This window comes from Phacochoerus africanus, chromosome 15, assembly GCF_016906955.1.
Source record: "Phacochoerus africanus isolate WHEZ1 chromosome 15, ROS_Pafr_v1, whole genome shotgun sequence".
NCBI classification, from domain to species: domain Eukaryota; kingdom Metazoa; phylum Chordata; class Mammalia; order Artiodactyla; family Suidae; genus Phacochoerus; species Phacochoerus africanus.
In genome coordinates, this window is record NC_062558.1 from 55,891,294 (window position 1) to 55,908,010 (window position 16,717).

Below are 16,717 nucleotides of genomic sequence, written 5' to 3' on the forward strand. Positions count from 1 at the left end.
TTGCTAAGACCAGGATCACCTTGCCAGGAGGGACGCTGTACCTCTGATGGGGGACTGCTTCTTCCCTTCCTGAATCTGCTGTCAAGCTGTGGTGCGCCTTGGGGAGGATGGCAGGTTGGCATCAGGGAATGCAAAATGTGTATGACCTGGAGGCTGTACTGTACCAACCAAGCCAGGCGTCAGCTCCCTGGCCCCTCACAACTCCAGCGGGGGGCACTTCGGTGTCCTCCCCCATAGGGCTACTGAGGCTGGGGGGAGGGGGAGGTGTGGCGTCCAGGCTCCTGGTAAATTCTTATGGTCCTTATCTGCCCTTGCCATGTTCCCACAGTGGTGGTGGGCATCGGCCATCAGCACCCAAAGCTGAAATTCTAATTAAACTATTCCCTGGTCAAACCACATCACCATCAATTATGACAACTCTATATTATACATCGTCCAAAACACCAAGTACCTTCCTACTATCTCCAAAACAAATTTACAAAAATTTCCCATGCCAAACATACAGACATATGACCCAAAAAGCACGACTCACCAAAATGAAACCATCCACATGATAATGTACTTATTACTCTCGTCATGGCGTCAGGGACATGGAGACACAGAGCCAGGATCAGTCACCAAAAAAATGCATTCTGGTTCCCTGAAAGCCCTGTTTGTTATTGCTTTACTATTATCTGTGTGAAGAACACACTCTGGAAACATCCAGAACCCTCTGGAATCAGCCCTTTTGCTCAGGCCCCCTGCTGGTGCATGCACACACGCTCTATCCATAGGATGGCACGGTGTAGACATTGAGCTTTTTCAGAGGACATCTCCTGGGTATCGTTCCAAATACCATGGTGGATGTAAGTTCTTACTCTTCTTTCTTTACTACAAAGTCATACAGGACCCCTAGAGGACACGGGGAACAGCAAACAAGGAAACCAGGCACAGCTTGCCACCCAGACGGTATGGCACCCACACTGCGGGCCTGTCCTGGCCACCCCATCCGTCCTAGATGCTCACATGACGGCCGCCCAGCCTCCGCTCCTCTCCTTCCCTCCCCTGCCCTCATCTGCTGTGTGGGACCCAGAGGACTCAGAGCGTGACACCAGGTGGCCCCTCCTCTGTGACATGGGGCCAACCCCTCCACTCTGACCTCACACGGGCCCTGTGCTTCTCTGATGTCACCCCGGGAGCCACCAGGCCTCACCCTCGTCAAGAGCAACTTCTAGAAACAGGTGTCATGCCTGCCATCATCACTTCCTCCGCAGGTAACCCCTGCTGGCCCCGTGTTCTCCCACTACCCACTCACTGACCCCACAGGTGTGACCTCCCCCACCTTCCCAGAGCCCCCCATCTGAGCCTGTCCCCGGAGACCCTGGTCCCTCCTCCTCCTCTTCTTCCCCCAAAGTGACAGCATCTGTGGCTTTTCTGCTCTGCATGCTCTTCCGCGGAAAACATGTCCACTCCTCCAGCGTCAGTCACAGCTTTCTTGCAACCAAGTGAAAGGCTCTTGTCTCAAACCTGCCTCTGTCCAAGGCGACTCACATTCCAAACAGCCTGCCATTGAGGCCTACATTCAAGCTCCAGCCCCTGATGTTCCTCCTCCAGCCTGTCCCTAAGTTTTCCTAGGAATCTGCAAGGGACAGGTTCCAGGACTCCAGGCCCATCCCCAAATCCCAAGGATGCTCAAGTCCCTTAAATACAATAATGCAGAACCTTTCACTTAAGGGACTGTGGGCCCTTCCCACCTTCTATATCTACAGCTGTGGAACCTGTGGATACACAGAGCTGACTGGAACCAAAATGCCACCATCATTCCCACCATAATTTTTCGCAGACTCCTAAACTGTTAAAACCTTTGACTCCACTCCTCGTTCAGGCTGTGATGCTCAACAGATGCTTCTATCCAATCTCCTATCCGTGCTTCCTTCCCGCCCTCAACCCCCAGCACACGGCCTCACACCTTCCGGCCAGAACTAATGTGGCATTTCCTAATTCACCTGTCCCCTAAACCCCATCCTCGCACCCTCTGATCCCCTACCCCCAAAGCTAGGTCACTCCGTGGGAACCCAAGGTGCTAAGCCAGTCTACTCGCTGTCCCCAAACCTGGCCGGGTGCCCCCACATCCCTGTCTTTATGCAAGTGGCTCTCTCTGACCCCTGATTTCCATCTGGGAAATCCTGCTCTCTGAGCCTAAAGGATTACCTGCTAAACAAAAGTCTCTTCGTGTCCTAAAGAAACAGGCTGAATTACGAGACTTAAAACAATACCAAAAAGGTATGGGAGTTCCCGCTGTGGCTCAGCAGTTAATGAACCCAACCAGTATCCATGACGACATGTGTTCAATCCCTGTCCTTGCTCAGTGGGTTAAGGATCTGGTGTTGCCGTGAGCTGTGGTGTAGGTCACAGATGTGGCTCAGATCCCAAGTTGCTGCGGCTGTGGCCAGCAGCTACAGCTCTGATTTGACCCCTAGCCTAGGAATCTCCATATGCTGCGAGGGTGACCCTAAAAAGACAAAAAAAAAATTTTTTTAAAGAAGAAAAGAAAAAGTACTTATTACAAATGTTTTCTTAGGTCAGTCTCACAAGGCAACAGAAATAAAAACAAAAATAAACAAATGGGATCTAATCAAACTGACAAGCTTTTGCACAACAAAGGAAACCTTTAAAGACAACCTACAGAATGGTAGAAAATAGATCCAAATGATGCAACCGAAAAGGGCTTAGCTTCCAAAACACACAAACAACTTACACAACTTACAGTCTCCAAAATATACAAACAACTTACAGCAAAAAAAAAAAAAAAAAATTTGAAAAATGGGCAGAAGACCTAAACAGATATTTCTCCAAAGAAGACTTACAGATGGCCAACAGGCACATGGAAAAAATGTTCCAACATCACTAATGATTAGAGAAATGCAAATCAAAACTACAGTGAGGTACCACCTCACACTGGTCAGAATGGCCATCATTAATTAGTAAGTCTACAAATAACAAACGCCAGAGAGGGCGCAGAGAAAAGGGAACCCTCCTACACTGTTGGTAGGAACGCAGATTGGTATAATCACTATGGAAAACAGTATGGAAGTTCCTCAGAAAACTAAATATAGAACTACCATATGATCCAGCAATCCCCCTCCTGGGCATATATTCGGACAAATCTTTCATTCAAAAAGATATGTGCACCCCTATGTTGATCACAGCACTATTCGCAATAGCCAAGACATGGAAACAACCTCAATGCCCATCGACAGATGAATGAATGAAGAAGATGTGGTACATACACACTGGAATATACTCAGCCATAAAAAAGAACAAAATAATGCCATTTGCAGCAACATGGATGGAACTAGAGACTCTTATACTAAGTGAAGTTAAGTCAGAAAGAGAAAAACGAATACCATATGATGTCACTTACGTGTAGAATCTAAAATATGGCACAAATGAACCTGTCTACAGAACAGAAACAAATTCACTATCATAGAGAACAGACTTCTGGTTGCCAAGGGGACGTGGGAGGGGTGGGATGGACTGGGAGTTTGGGGTTAGTAGATGCAAACTATCAAATTTGGAGTGGATGAGCAATGAGATCCTGCTTTATAGCACAGGGAACTATGTCCAATCACTTGTGGTGGAACACGATGGAAGATAACATGAGAAAAAGAATGTATGTATATGTGTATATATATATACACACTTGACTAGGGCACTTTGCCGTACAGCAGAAATTGACAGAACAGTGTAAATCAACTATAATAAATTTTTTTAAAAAAAAGAAAAGTACTCGTGCTCTATCGTTAAGATAAAAAGTCAGAAAGCAAAATTGGAAATGCAATAAAACATCAACTCTGTCTTGAAAAATGCATGAGAAAACCTATGCTGGAATAAATCACTGTATTTCCTTAGGGTTGAAGGGGATTACACTCGGGGTAGGGGGAGTTCAGTAGATTTGTTTTACTTCTTTCCACATATGTAAATTCACAAACTTTCTTCTTCTATTTTATAATGTTTTCTAATGAACTTATATAACTGAAGTGGGGGAAAGCCCTGCAAAATTTAACTTTGCCCTGGTGGCCTGAAGCTCTGGAAGAAAGGGAGAGATTTCGAGGTGTGGAGAGAGAGTTTTAAGTGGGAGGGTGACAGAAGAGACCACTTTATTTATTTTGTCTTTTTGTCTTTTTTAGGGCCGCACCTGCAGCATATGGAGGTTCCCAGGCTAGGGGTCTAATCGGAGCTAAAGCTGTCGGCCTACACCACAGCCACAGCAACACAGGATCTGAGCCACGCCTGCGACATACACCACAGCTCAGGGCAACGCCAGATCCTTAACCCACTGAGCGAGGCCAGGGGATGAACTGGGGTCCTCATGGATACTAGTCAGATTGGTAACCTGCTGAGCTACAATGGAAATCCCAGAAGAGACCATTTTACAGGGGTCTGTTTCCATGGGAACAGTGTCCCTAAACTACTCCTCTTCAACCTGAACCATACTGTCAGGAGAAACAGCCCAAGATGAGGGAAAAGACCAGAGGAAAAGAAAATTGGTGGGACTTGACATGTGGGAGGCCAGGAGGATCAGCTTCTAGCTGCTCAGCAAGCTCGGAGGCCAGGCCCAGCCCCTGCCAGCCTCTTGACCCACATGGTCTCCAGACAGCAAGTGCCAGACATGCGGGCTGCCCCAATCCAGTGGGATGGCAGTAACCACCCCCAACTGCGGGGGCACAATGTCAGTGGATCGCAAAGCATGGTTTAACTTGCTCTTCCAACACCTTACATTTCTTACAGAATGGAAAAGCAAAGCCTGGCTCGTTCTATTCCTTGCTGATTCAAATTTCAAAGCTGGGGAAAGAGCTGAAACGGTTTCAAATCAAAGCACTTGTCTTGAAGTGTTTCCATGACCAGTGGCCACATTTCCCCAGCCAAAGATTTAAAAAAATGTAGACTGAGAAAGCGAAAACCCAAATCCAACGGGCACCAACTCTAGCAAAACTCAGAACCAACTCATGTGTTCGTGAAAGGGGGACTTTGATAAATAAATGGGTTCTTGGCTGGGTTGAATAGAAATAATCTTCCAAGCCCCTGAATGGATACGGGAGTAGCTGGGGGTGGGAATGAGTGCTGGACAAATGGCTTGTGTTTCATTTCAAATGAGTCGTGATTAAATGCAGGGAGCCAGTCTATTTGGAAGCCAACCTATCAAAGCATCTCCAGGGATAAATCACAGCCTGAAATGTCTACAGTGACATCTGGCTTAAGAGAAATGGCGAGTGAAACAGAGGATTGTAAAGGATGTAGAGACGAATGACTCCTAGGATGTGTCTACACCTGGCCACAAAATGATTAGATCTGAGATCACAGGCTTCTTCACCTGCTGGATCCTCATCCTCCCGGCTTCAGGAAATGCTTACCTTCTCTCGCCCACATATCTCACCTCTAACACCTGGATCCCACTGCATTTCTCCTCTGCTTCTTCCTCATCCCTCCCCGGGACAGCAAACCCCCTCCTAAGGGCAACAGTCATACGCACCAACAGAGCCTGTCCTGCTGTCTGGGTTTTGGTTCAAGGATCACGAAATGCCGCCCCCCCCAAAAGCCCCACACTCATCTTCTCACCTCAAAGACCCCATCCTTCAAGGGCTCAGAGCTGGAAAACATGTAACACAGCCTTCCTTTCTGACTAGCGGGTCCATACCTCAAAGCTAGATGACATCTCATCACCCCAGCCACCCCAACCTGTCCCCAAGACGAGGTGGGCTCCAAAAGCCAATCAGAATATTCTCTGCCACCCCCTTCTTTGCTCGTTTTTGCTCGCCAGCCCTCCGGCCCCAGATATTCAACATTTCCAGTTGAGTGGATAGAGGACAGAGACCATGGATGCAGAGGAAGGGCTATTTTGTCATCAGAAAAGGGAGGGAATCCTCTCCATGGATTGGCCACTATGAACTGCCCTTCTTAGGATCAGTCATTCCACGGGAGACTCTGAAGTCCCAGATGAACAGTTTGGCACAAACAAGAACTCATTGCCTCAAAATGTAGTAAAAGGAGACAGCATGATCCAATGAAAACATAAAAAATAAAAACACGGCACAAGTCTCATTACTTGCGTCTTGGCCAAGGACTGGGGTCCAACGTTCTGGACTCCAGCTTCCCTGGAAATAAAAGGAGGATTAAAGGAATTCTCACTGTGCTGCAACAGGACTGGCAGCGTCTTGGGAGCCCTGGGATGCAGGTTCACTCCCTGGCCCAGCACAGTGGGTTAAGGATCCGGCATTGCCACAGCTGTGGCTTAGGCTGAAATTGCAGTTTGGATCTGACCCCTGGCCCAGGAACTCCAAATGCTACCAGGGGGCCAAGTAAGGAGAGGCGGAAGGAGGAGAAGGATTAAAATATACACATTCAGTATTTAAATAAAAGTCTCTGGGGAATCCCCATTGTGACTCAGAGGTAACAAACCTGACTGGTATCCATAAGGGCACAGGTTTGATCCCTGGCCCTGCTCAGTGGGTTAAGGATCCAGTATTGCAGCCGCAGCACAGGTCACAAGTGCAGCTCGGTTCTGATCCCTGGCCCAGAAATTCCATATGCCATAGGATGGCCGAAAAAGAAAAAAAGAAGGATTAAAATATACACTTAAAGAATTTTATTTTTTTGGCTTTTTATGGCTGCACCTGAGGCATATGGAAATTCCCAGGCTAGGGGTCAAATCGGAGCTGCAGCTGCCAGAATACACCACAGCCACAGCAACTCGGGATCCGAGCCAAGTCTATGACATGCACCACAGCTCACAGCAACACCAGATCCTTTAACCCGCTAAGCAAGGCCAGGGATTGAACCCGCATCCTCATGGATACTAGCCAGATTCTTAACTCTCTGAGCCATGATAAGAACTCCCAGAATTTTAAATAAAAGCCTTTGTAAATTTAAGATGAGATCTATTTAAATAAAATATAATACATATACATTTTTACATATTTTTAAAGTTAACAGAATAATTACAATTTCAGGTTGACTGGAGAAGGCACGTGGCCAAGGCTGCCTTTTCAGAAACATTTGCCCACAGCAGCCGAGCTCTCCTGAGCAGGGACGTCGGGACACCTTGATTCATGCAGTGCCCATCTCATGCCCTCTGGACACCTTGTCACCCTTCCCCCTCTGGCCAAGCCCTTGGTTCTTGGCTGTTAAGGAGTCAACAGACCTTTGTGAAAATGGGTAAGAGCATACACAGCCCACCCCCATAAGTTTGGCCTGTGATGTTAAGTCTTCCCCTTCCAGATGTCCAGCCTCTCCAGCTCAGCCCTGCACTGGCCCCACTGCAGAAGTCCTGTGACTCCTACAGCTGCCCACCCCACCCCCACCCTGGCAGAGACAGGCCATGCCCCTGACAGGTCACCAACTACTCTGCCTGATTCTGTGAGTCTGTGTGCTGTTAGGATGCCTTTACAGACAGAGCGTGAGCTTCTCAAGGACATAGACTGGTTTCTGCCTGGGGTGCTGAACCGTGCAATGGTCAAAAATACATTTGCTGGGAGTTCCCACTGTGGCTCCGAAGGTTAAGAACCCAACTAGGATCCATGAGGATGCAGGTTCGATCCCTGGCCCTGCTCAGTGGGTTAAGGATCTGGCATTGCCACAAGCTGTGGTGTAGGTCTCAATTGCAGCTCAGATCTGGCATTGCTGTGGCTGTGGCACAGGCTGGCAGCTGCAGCTCTGATTCAGCCCCTAGCCTGGTAATTTCCATATGCCACACGTGTGGCCCTAAAAACAAAAAAGCAAAACAAAACTTCTGGACATGGATGGAGAGCCAGACAAGTGGACGTTCTGTGAGTTCTGTTCACTGAACAACGGGCCATGGAGTTCCAGAAATAGCCAGCCAGCCATCTGTGGCCAGAGAAGAGGGAGTCAGGCCACCAAGGGGTGGAGATAGGGCTCCGCCACAGCTGTACCCCCGAGGACAGGGAGTGGACACCTAGCCATGCAGGCATCTTCAGGGAGCCCATCTTCCTTCCTCTGAGGTCCTTCTCAACACAAGTGAAAGCCTTAGTGCCTCTGAAAGCATTAGCGCAGCGTGCATGGCTTATTTCCCCTCTCTGCTCTCCCTGGTCAGGAAAGGACCCGACTCTTGTTTCTAAGCAAGGCAGATATGCTACAAGACATAGTAAGTTGTGATCCAGTGAGCACCGGGCTCATTGCTTACAGGGCAACCCCCAGCAAGTGGAGGTTTCGGGTGGCTCACAGAGGAGGGACCTGTGCCAGCCCCATCGGAGAAAGAGTCACCTGGGGTCACAGAGAGAAACGCCTGGGGGACTTACCGGTATTTGAGTAATTCTGGAGAATATTTTGACTTGGCTTTAAAAATCACCTGCAATGACAAAAAGAAAAAAGAAAAAAACACGGCAAGTTGGGGACACAATATACTGACACCTACAAGCCGCTATCATTGCATGGAAGTCCCCGTGCCCTTCACATCTAGGAGCGGAGGCAAGACCTCTGAAACTGAGACATCTGCTTTGTGAGAAAGTTCATGAAGCTGAACATCTTTTAGGCTGAGCATACAATTTCGAAGGTAAAGGTATTCTGGAGTTCCCCTGGTAACGCAGCAGGTTAAAGACTTGGCGCTGTCACTGATGTGGCTTGGGTTCAATCCCTGGCCCCAGAACTTCCATATGCTGCAGGTGCAGCCAAAAAAAGAAAAAAAAAAAGAAAAAAGAAAAGAAAAAGAAAAAATCAAAGGCATTTAAAAATGGTTTAAAAGGTTTTTTAAGGTATTACTGGTCTACCACTGCCCAGTATTTCTCTTAATATTTGTATCTGAGGAGTTCCCATCATGGTTCAGCAGTAATGAACCTGACTAGTACCCATGAGAATTTGGGTTCAATCCCTGGCCTTGCTCAGTGGGTTAAAGATCCGGCATTGCCATGAGCCGTGGTGTAGGTCACAGATGTGGCTCAGATATGGCGTTGCTGTGGCTCTGACATAGGCCAGGAACTGTAGCTCCAATTCGATCCCTAGCCTGGGAACCTTCATATGCCAAGGTATGGCCCTAAAAAGCAAAAAAAAAAAAAAAAAAAAAAAAAGGAAAGAAAAGAAAAGAGATTTGTATGTGAGCCCTTACTTGCCCGGAGATAAGCAGTCCATTCTTACGTTTCGGAGAATTTCCGTCAGCACCAAGTGACTGTGGGTGGACTCTAAGTGTGCAGGCATCAAATGCTGCAGCACACGGGACCAAAGGAGCCTCAGACTCGATTGTTCTCTATAGATGTTGCTTGCTGGAATTTATCCAGCCCTTAGCAGCCTGCATACCGTGTCCACAAGGAGTAGACAGGCTGGCCTGACAGAGCCTGGGAGACAGGGAAGGGGAAACAGAAAGCAGGTGTCACCTGAGCTCCACACCCTGTGGTTCCTCCCGTGGTGTGTGCGTGGGAGCCCTGAGGCAGGTCCCTGTCAGGGTCTGCCTTGGGGGCTGGGGCAGCAGTGTCTGTACTCTTCTGATCCCCAGTGTGTGTGTGGGGGTGGGGGGGGCATGGGGAGAAGCAAATAAAGGGCATGGAAGGGCAGAGAAGAGAGGATGTTTTTTCAGAGATGCTCCTGCTATGCTGAGTACCAGATCTGCGTTCCCTGCTTCCCGCACGCCCTCTGCACGGAGCTCCTAAACACGCCCTCAGCCTCCACCTCCTGCTGGCCCTGTGGACTACAATGTCCCTCAGGGATCCCTCCAACACACACACCCGTCCCTCTCCCACCTCTCCTCACTAATCCACCAGCCATACTTGCTGTCCCCCTCTTCTCCGCCCCCTTGGTCCTTGGTATGCCTTAGGATTTGCTCAGCCCCCACAAATACCTAAGCGGGGGATCCACCTTAGTGTAAGGGGCGAAGGACAGAGGGAAAACAGGGTTGGGGGTATGAGCGCAGTTCTGGTGACGGGGGAGGAGGGGACAGGTAGCTCTGGGGCCCCTGAGGGCACACAGGGGTCCAATACTGTCACCCTCTAGTCTGAGGAGAAATCGGTTTGCTGGATGCATATTTGAAAGTAATGCCAGGATGGAGTTCCCATCATGGCTCAGCAGAAACAAATCTGACTAGTATCCATGAGGACACAGGTTTGATCCCTGGCCTCGATTAGTGGGTTAAGGATCCAGCGTTGCTGTGAGCTGTGGTGTAGGTCGCAGACACAGCTCGGATCTGGAGTGGCTGTGGCTGTGGCATAGGCAGCTGTAGCTCCAATTCGATCCCTAGCCTGGGAACCTCCATATGCCACGGGTGTGGCCCTAGAAAGAAAAAAAGAAAGTAATGCCAAGAGACCTTTCCGTGGATCCAAGCACCTGGTCACACCTGCTACTACAGATGTCACGGAGGGGGCAGGCCTCTGTGGTGATGCCATGGACTGATTACCATGACACATACTCAATAGCAGAAGTCATTCCTTCTGGGAGTCTTTTAAGACACTCTTCTGAGGACCTTCACTAATAACTCTCAGACTTAGGTGCACAGGAATCACCCAAGGGATCTTGCTAGAGATGCAAATCGCAGGGCCCCACCTTCAGAGATGCCATGCCAGCAGGTCTGGGCTGGGGCCTAGGAATCTGTATCTCATTAAACTGCCTACCCTCTAGGGAGTGATTCGGATTTGGATTTGGGTAGCCCAAGGACCACCTCTCAGGAAATACTGATCTAAAGAGACGTAACTGCTTCATCTAATATTCTTGAGTAGCTCTGCAATCATGCATTTAAAACACACTGAAAGAAGTGGTCCCAATATCAGATGACACCCAAAGAGGCCAGAGGTGGTGCCAAGAACAGAGGTCAGGGGAATCTCCAAGTCCACAGACAGCGCCCACTACGTTCACCCACCCGCCTCAAACTTCCAACGGTAGCCGCCAGGAGAGGACTCCAAGAAGCAGGACCAACCTCGGGGCAAGAGGCAGCCACGGGCGCCCCTACTGACCTTACAATGAGCCAATCCACTTGCCACACCCCCTCCCTTTTTAAAACACCTTTTCAGAGCTTCACAGGCAGAGGAGCATCCCAAACCTACCAAAGAACTATTTTGTTTTCCCCCATGAGTTTGGTCTCTGTCCTAAGTCCTTTGTGGAAGGAGGTAGGAAGTAGGGGTTTACATCCTAAATAAAGTATCTGGTAAGAACAGAGCACAGCACTCTTCCTTCAAAGGCACCCTGGCTCAGCTTCTCTGACAAGCCCCCGGGGGGGTTAGGCAAGTCACGGCACTTTTGGTGTTTCTCTACAGCTCACAAGAAGGGAAACGTTAAAAAACAATGTTTCTTAGGAAAACGGAATAGATTAATACATGACTCCAAAGTCCCATGACAGGAGTTCCCGTCGTGCCTCCGTGGTTAACGAATCCGACTAGGAACCATGAGGTTGCGGGTTCGGTCCCTGCCCTTGCTCAGTGGGTTCAGGATCCGGCATTGCCGTGAGCTGTGGTGTAGGTTGCAGACGCGGCTCGGATCCCGCGTTGCTGTGGCTCTGGTGTAGGCCGGTGGCTACAGCTCTGATTGGACCCCTAGCCTGGGAACCTCCATATGCCGCGGGAGCAGCCCTTGAAAAGGCAAAAGGACAACAAAATAAAAAAATTTTAAAAATTAAAAAAGAACATATATATATTTATGACTGAGTCACTTTGCTATACAGTAGAGACTGACACAACATTGTAGATCAACTATACTTTAAATGAATAAATAAAAGTTAAATAAAAAATAAAAATAGGAGTTCCCGTCGTGCCTCCGTGGTTAACGAATCCGACTAGGAACCATGAGGTTGCGGGTTCGGTCCCTGCCCTTGCTCAGTGGGTTAACGATCCGGCGTTGCCGTGAGCTGTGGTGTAGGTCACAGACACGGCTCGGACCCCGCGTTGCTGTGGCTCTGGCGTAGGCCGGTGGCTACAGCTCCAACTGGACCCCTAGCCTGGGAACCTTCATATGCCATGGGAGCAGCCCTAGAAAAGGCAAAAAGACAAAAAAATTAAATAAATAAATAAATAAATAATAAAATCATACTCAGCCCCGCCCCGTGAACATGGGCACCAAGCAAGGTACAGAACATAAGGGGTCCCTGGAGTCAACCATTCTACCCCGACAGGGACCCAGAGCCCCAACCTGTACAATGACTTGTGCAGTAAAAGATGGGGATACCCAACTCACATCCTCATGAAGTCTACACCCCTGCCTGGAGGAGCAACCTCATCACCAGACAAGCACAACGTGACTGATATAAACCACCTGATCCTCTCTGAGCTAAAAGCAAGTGTAGTAGATAACATCAAAACAGAAGCCCCAATCTCAATTTGCAAACTCTCTCTGTTCTTTATAATTTGTGGCCATGGCAGTTGGAGCACCAAGCTCAAAAACTGGAGAATAACTTAGAGTTCGACCTCAGTATATATGTGGTTTCTCCATATCTGCAGTTTTACCTCCACAGATTCAACCAATCTCAGATCCTGCAGCACGGAGGTATTTACTACCGAAAAATGTCTTGTTCAAGGGTCAACTGTCTGGAGTTCAGCTGGGCCGACTCGAGCTGTGCTTAGAAACTCTTACTTATATTCCAAGTTCATCCTTAAATTTAAGTTCCTTAAAGTTCTATTTAAATCCGTGGCATTGTTTTTGTGGGGTTTTTTTTGGCCATGCCTGCTGTTTGCAGAAGTACCACCTGGGGATCAAATCCACAGTGACCCAAGCCACAGCAGTGACAACATATCAGCTCCTTAACCTGCTGAGCCACCAGGGAACTCCAATTCCTGGCACTTTAAGCTGATATAATGTATACTTAATTGCAGTATAACTTTTGCCCTCATTAAATAAAGTACATAAATGCCTGAACCAAATTTAAAAAAAAAAAAAAAAAAGACAGAAAAGCTACTCACCCCTCCCCCACTCCTGTCTTTACTCCAAGAAACTTAATTAAAAAAATTTTTTTGTCTTTTTAGGGCCGAACCCATGGCATATGGAGGTTCCCAGGCTAGGGGTTGAATCAGAGCTGCAGCTGCCGGCCTACACCACAGCCACAGCAACGCCACATGTGAGCCACTTCTGAGCCCTACACCACAGCTCACAGCAACACTGGATCCTTAACCCACTGATCGAGGCCAGGGATCGAACCTGCATTCTCATGGCTACTAATCATATTCGTTTCCTGGCTGAGCCATGACAGGAACTCCAAACTTCATTAAAATTGATTAGTGGCCAGAAATAGAGCTAAACCTCCTGGCCTAACTTTTGCTGTCTTATCGGGCTGCCCATCTCCTGCAGTCTGCTCTGGCTCCTGCTGACCTCAGCAGGACCTCAGGCTGGGAGGAGGACAGGGCTCCTGAGGGGGAGGCAGACGAGCATGAATTGCTCCTTCATAATTTACAGCTACTGCTACTGACAGCGAGGGCCTCTGCCTGCTCTGTGAAAATCAGACCCACACAGTGGGGGTGGGGGGGTGGGGGGCCGGGAGATCAGCCAGGAAGACAAGGACACTGTGAGTGGCAGGAAACAAATGAAGCCAGATAAAAAAAAATTCAAATTCTCCCGACATTGACTGGTGGGTATTCATGGTGGGTCAACTGACACTGAGCACCAAATTGGGAATCAAGAATTATAAAAATAAGGAAAGGCTGATCCCTGACCTTGAGAAACTCCTATCTAGACACAGACATGGTGTGGGAAAGTGTGGAGTGACGTGAAGAGGTGTGAAGAGGTGTAAGGAGGTGTGAGGAGGTGTGGGGAGGTGTGGGGAGGTATCAGGAAGTGTGGGAGTTGTGACGAAGCATGAGGAGGTGGCGGTAATGTGAGGAGGTGTGAGGTGAGGTGATGTGAGGGGGTGTGAGGTGATGTGAGGGGGTATGAGGAGGTGTGAGGTGATACGAGGAATGTGGGGAGGTGTAAGTGTGAGGTGTGAGGAGGTGTGGGGTGATGTCAGGAGGTGTTAGGTAACGTGAAGAGGTATGGGGAGGTGTGAGGAGGGGTGAGGTGAGGTGGGGAGCTGTGAGGTGTAGGGTGAGGAGGTGTGAAGTAACGTAAAGAGGTGTGGGGAGGTGTGTGGTGTAAGGATGTGTGAGGAAATGTGGGGTGATGTGAGGGAGTGTGGGGGAGGTATGAGGAGGTGTGGAGAGGTGTGAGGTAATGTGAAGAGGTGAGGGGAGGTGTGGGGAGGTATAAGGTATGTGGTGTGAGGAGGTGAGGGGTGATGGTATGGGGAGGTGAGACTGTGTTGGAGATACGGCAGCCTGAGGGGAACCTGGACTCCCTGGGCAGGGCGGTGTGGGCAGCAGGCGAGGCTGGGAGGCAGTCAGGGAGGAGCGGTCTGCAGTAGGTGAGGACGTGCACTTCCCTGGCGAGAGACAAGGGAAGTTTTCAGGAGAATTAACACAATCAGAAGAATCAGAGTTCCCATCGTGGCTCAGTGGTTAACGAATCCGACTAGTAACCATGAGGTTGCAGGTTTGATTTCTGGCCTTGTTCAGTGGATTAGGGATCTGGTGTTGCTGTGAGCTGTGGTGTAGATCACAGATGCGGTTCTGATCCTGTGTTGCTGTGGCTGTGGTGTAGGCCGGCAGCTGTAGCTCTGATTGACCCCTAGCCTGGGAACCTCCATATGCCTCGGGTGTGGCCCTGAAAAGACAAAAAAAAAAAAAAGAAGAAGAAGAAGAATCAGGGGTGGGAAGCAGAAAAGGGCCTGGGACAGGGGATCAAGGAGAAGGTGAAAATGGAGGTCTATTAGTGGTTGCCTGGGACCCGGGGGTGGGGGAGACACGGGGTGACTGCTAAGGGCTCCAGGATTTCTTCCATCTGATAAAAAACATTCTGAAATTGGTGGCGGTGGTGGTTGCACAAGAGAGTGACTAGAGAACTTTAAATGGGGAACTGTCTGGAGTGTGTGAATTTGTCTCGATCAACATAAAGGGGCAGAGGGCAGGCAGGAGCAGGCTGAGAGGGGGAGCAGCCCGGGCGACAAGGCCTCAGAGGCCCCGGGAGAAAGGCCGGGGACAGGGGACCCTCAGGGAGGCCGAGAAGGGCTAGGATAACTGTGGAGCTGAGCCCCAGCTTGGCAGAGAGGGAGGTGCCTGGAGGGGAAATGGGGGACACTGGACAGCAGACAGGCGGGAGGAAGTGGGAGTGGAGAGTTTATTCTAGAACAGCAGCTACTCTTTAAAAATGTGAAATGAGAGAGAGATTATTCAAGGGCACCAGGATCTCCTTCAGGACCAGGAGCCTGGGCCCTGGATGGCAGAGCAGAAGGGGGAGGCAGGGATTGGCGGCACAGTGCTGAGGAGGGGGGCAAGCAGGCTGGGCACAGGCTGGGAGGGAAGGAGGTGGCCCAGCTACTTCCTGGGGACACTTCACCTAGAGAAGATGGGATACAGGATGCTGCCTCAAGGAGAGGCCGGCCTCAACCCTACAGGGCCAGGAGCAAGGGCAGAAGCAGAGTCGGGAATGGGTACAGCTTCCAGGAAATAAAGCCTTTGCTGGAAGGCTCATGGCGGGTCCATGGACACTGAGCACCATATCTGGAATCATGTCCTAGAAATAGCTTTCTCCCCTCACAAACTCCTGCTGGTCTCAACATCATTTCCGCCACTTTCTGAAGTCCTGCCTAGAACTGGCGCCCATGACAGGAAAACCAGAGGACTTTCTGAAGATGTAACTCAGGTTTGGACACCCACTGTGAGTGTCCCTGGCTCCTCTGATTCCTGCTTCAGTTTTAGAGGAGGTGTGAGGGGAAGTAGAAGACACACCCAGGTGGGCCCAGGGAGGCCAAGGTGGAGCAGGGAGCCCCCTCGGTCCCCAGCCTGACTCCCCCCCACCTGTGGACAGGCTGGGTGCCCTCTGAGCGGCCCCATGCCCTCCCTACTGCCTCTCAGATGACGCAGGGGGGCCCAGAGCTCCGTCTGTGACGCACTTGCCTGACGGAAGCAGGAAGATTCTAGAAGCAGCTGCTGCCCTCCGCCTCCCTACCCTCATAAATTACAGTTCCCTGAACGTCTCACAGAGTCTGTTCCCACCCTTTGAACTCCTGGCTGCCTGTTTTGCCCTCCTACCAACTCTGGTTGGCATCTGCAGCCTTACAATCATTTTTCCTAAGGTCATGCTGGCTGCTTCTGGTAGAAACATTCCAGGCCCTTCTTTGTGGGCACGACAGTGTCTCTTGTGCATTCAGGGAAACCAAACAAAAGGAACCTCTTCTGTCCCCAGAGGCAGCGTCTGTGACGACTCAATGAGGCACTATGCAGCCGGACTCGCACTTTATTCAGAATTTCTCTATGCAGCCATTTTGCTTTATAAACACCCCCCCAACACACACACACACACCGCAACCCATGTCTCCACCTCTGCGCCATCACTTCCTGAACTGCTGCTCCCTTAGAAGGGATCAGGCAGAACAACCCTCCCACCCTGAACAGGCTCCAGACCCCAGGTCCTGCGTCCTGGTCCCACCTATGGGCTGGAACCCTGGAGACCCTGGGAGCAGCCGAGAGGGTCTGCAATTCTCTGCTGCTCAGACTGGGGTCTAAATCAATCTCACCTGCCTGTCTCTCATGCTCATACTACTTTTAAAGGTATGCATACAAATTTCTTCCAAAATGTTACAGGTGGGAGTTCCCACTGACAATGCTACTGGATCCCTGGCCTCACTCAGTGGGTTAAGTATCTGGCCTTGCCATGAGCTGTGGTGTGGGTGTAGGTTACAGATGTAGCTCGGATCCTGAGTTGCTGACGTGGTGGTGTAGACCAG

The 16,717-nt window shown here is 49.8% G+C and overlaps 1 protein-coding gene across 1 annotated transcript in view; it reads right to left on the reverse strand.

Moving 5' to 3' along the window:
• LOC125115822 (integral membrane protein GPR137B) overlaps positions 1-16,717 on the reverse strand; it is a 50,661-nt gene that overhangs the window by 19,850 nt on the left and 14,094 nt on the right. Inside the window, exon 2 of the mRNA XM_047760387.1 lies at positions 8,295-8,344. Within this exon, the coding sequence (XP_047616343.1) occupies positions 8,295-8,344 (50 nt within the window). The remainder of the gene's footprint in view (positions 1-8,294; positions 8,345-16,717) is intronic.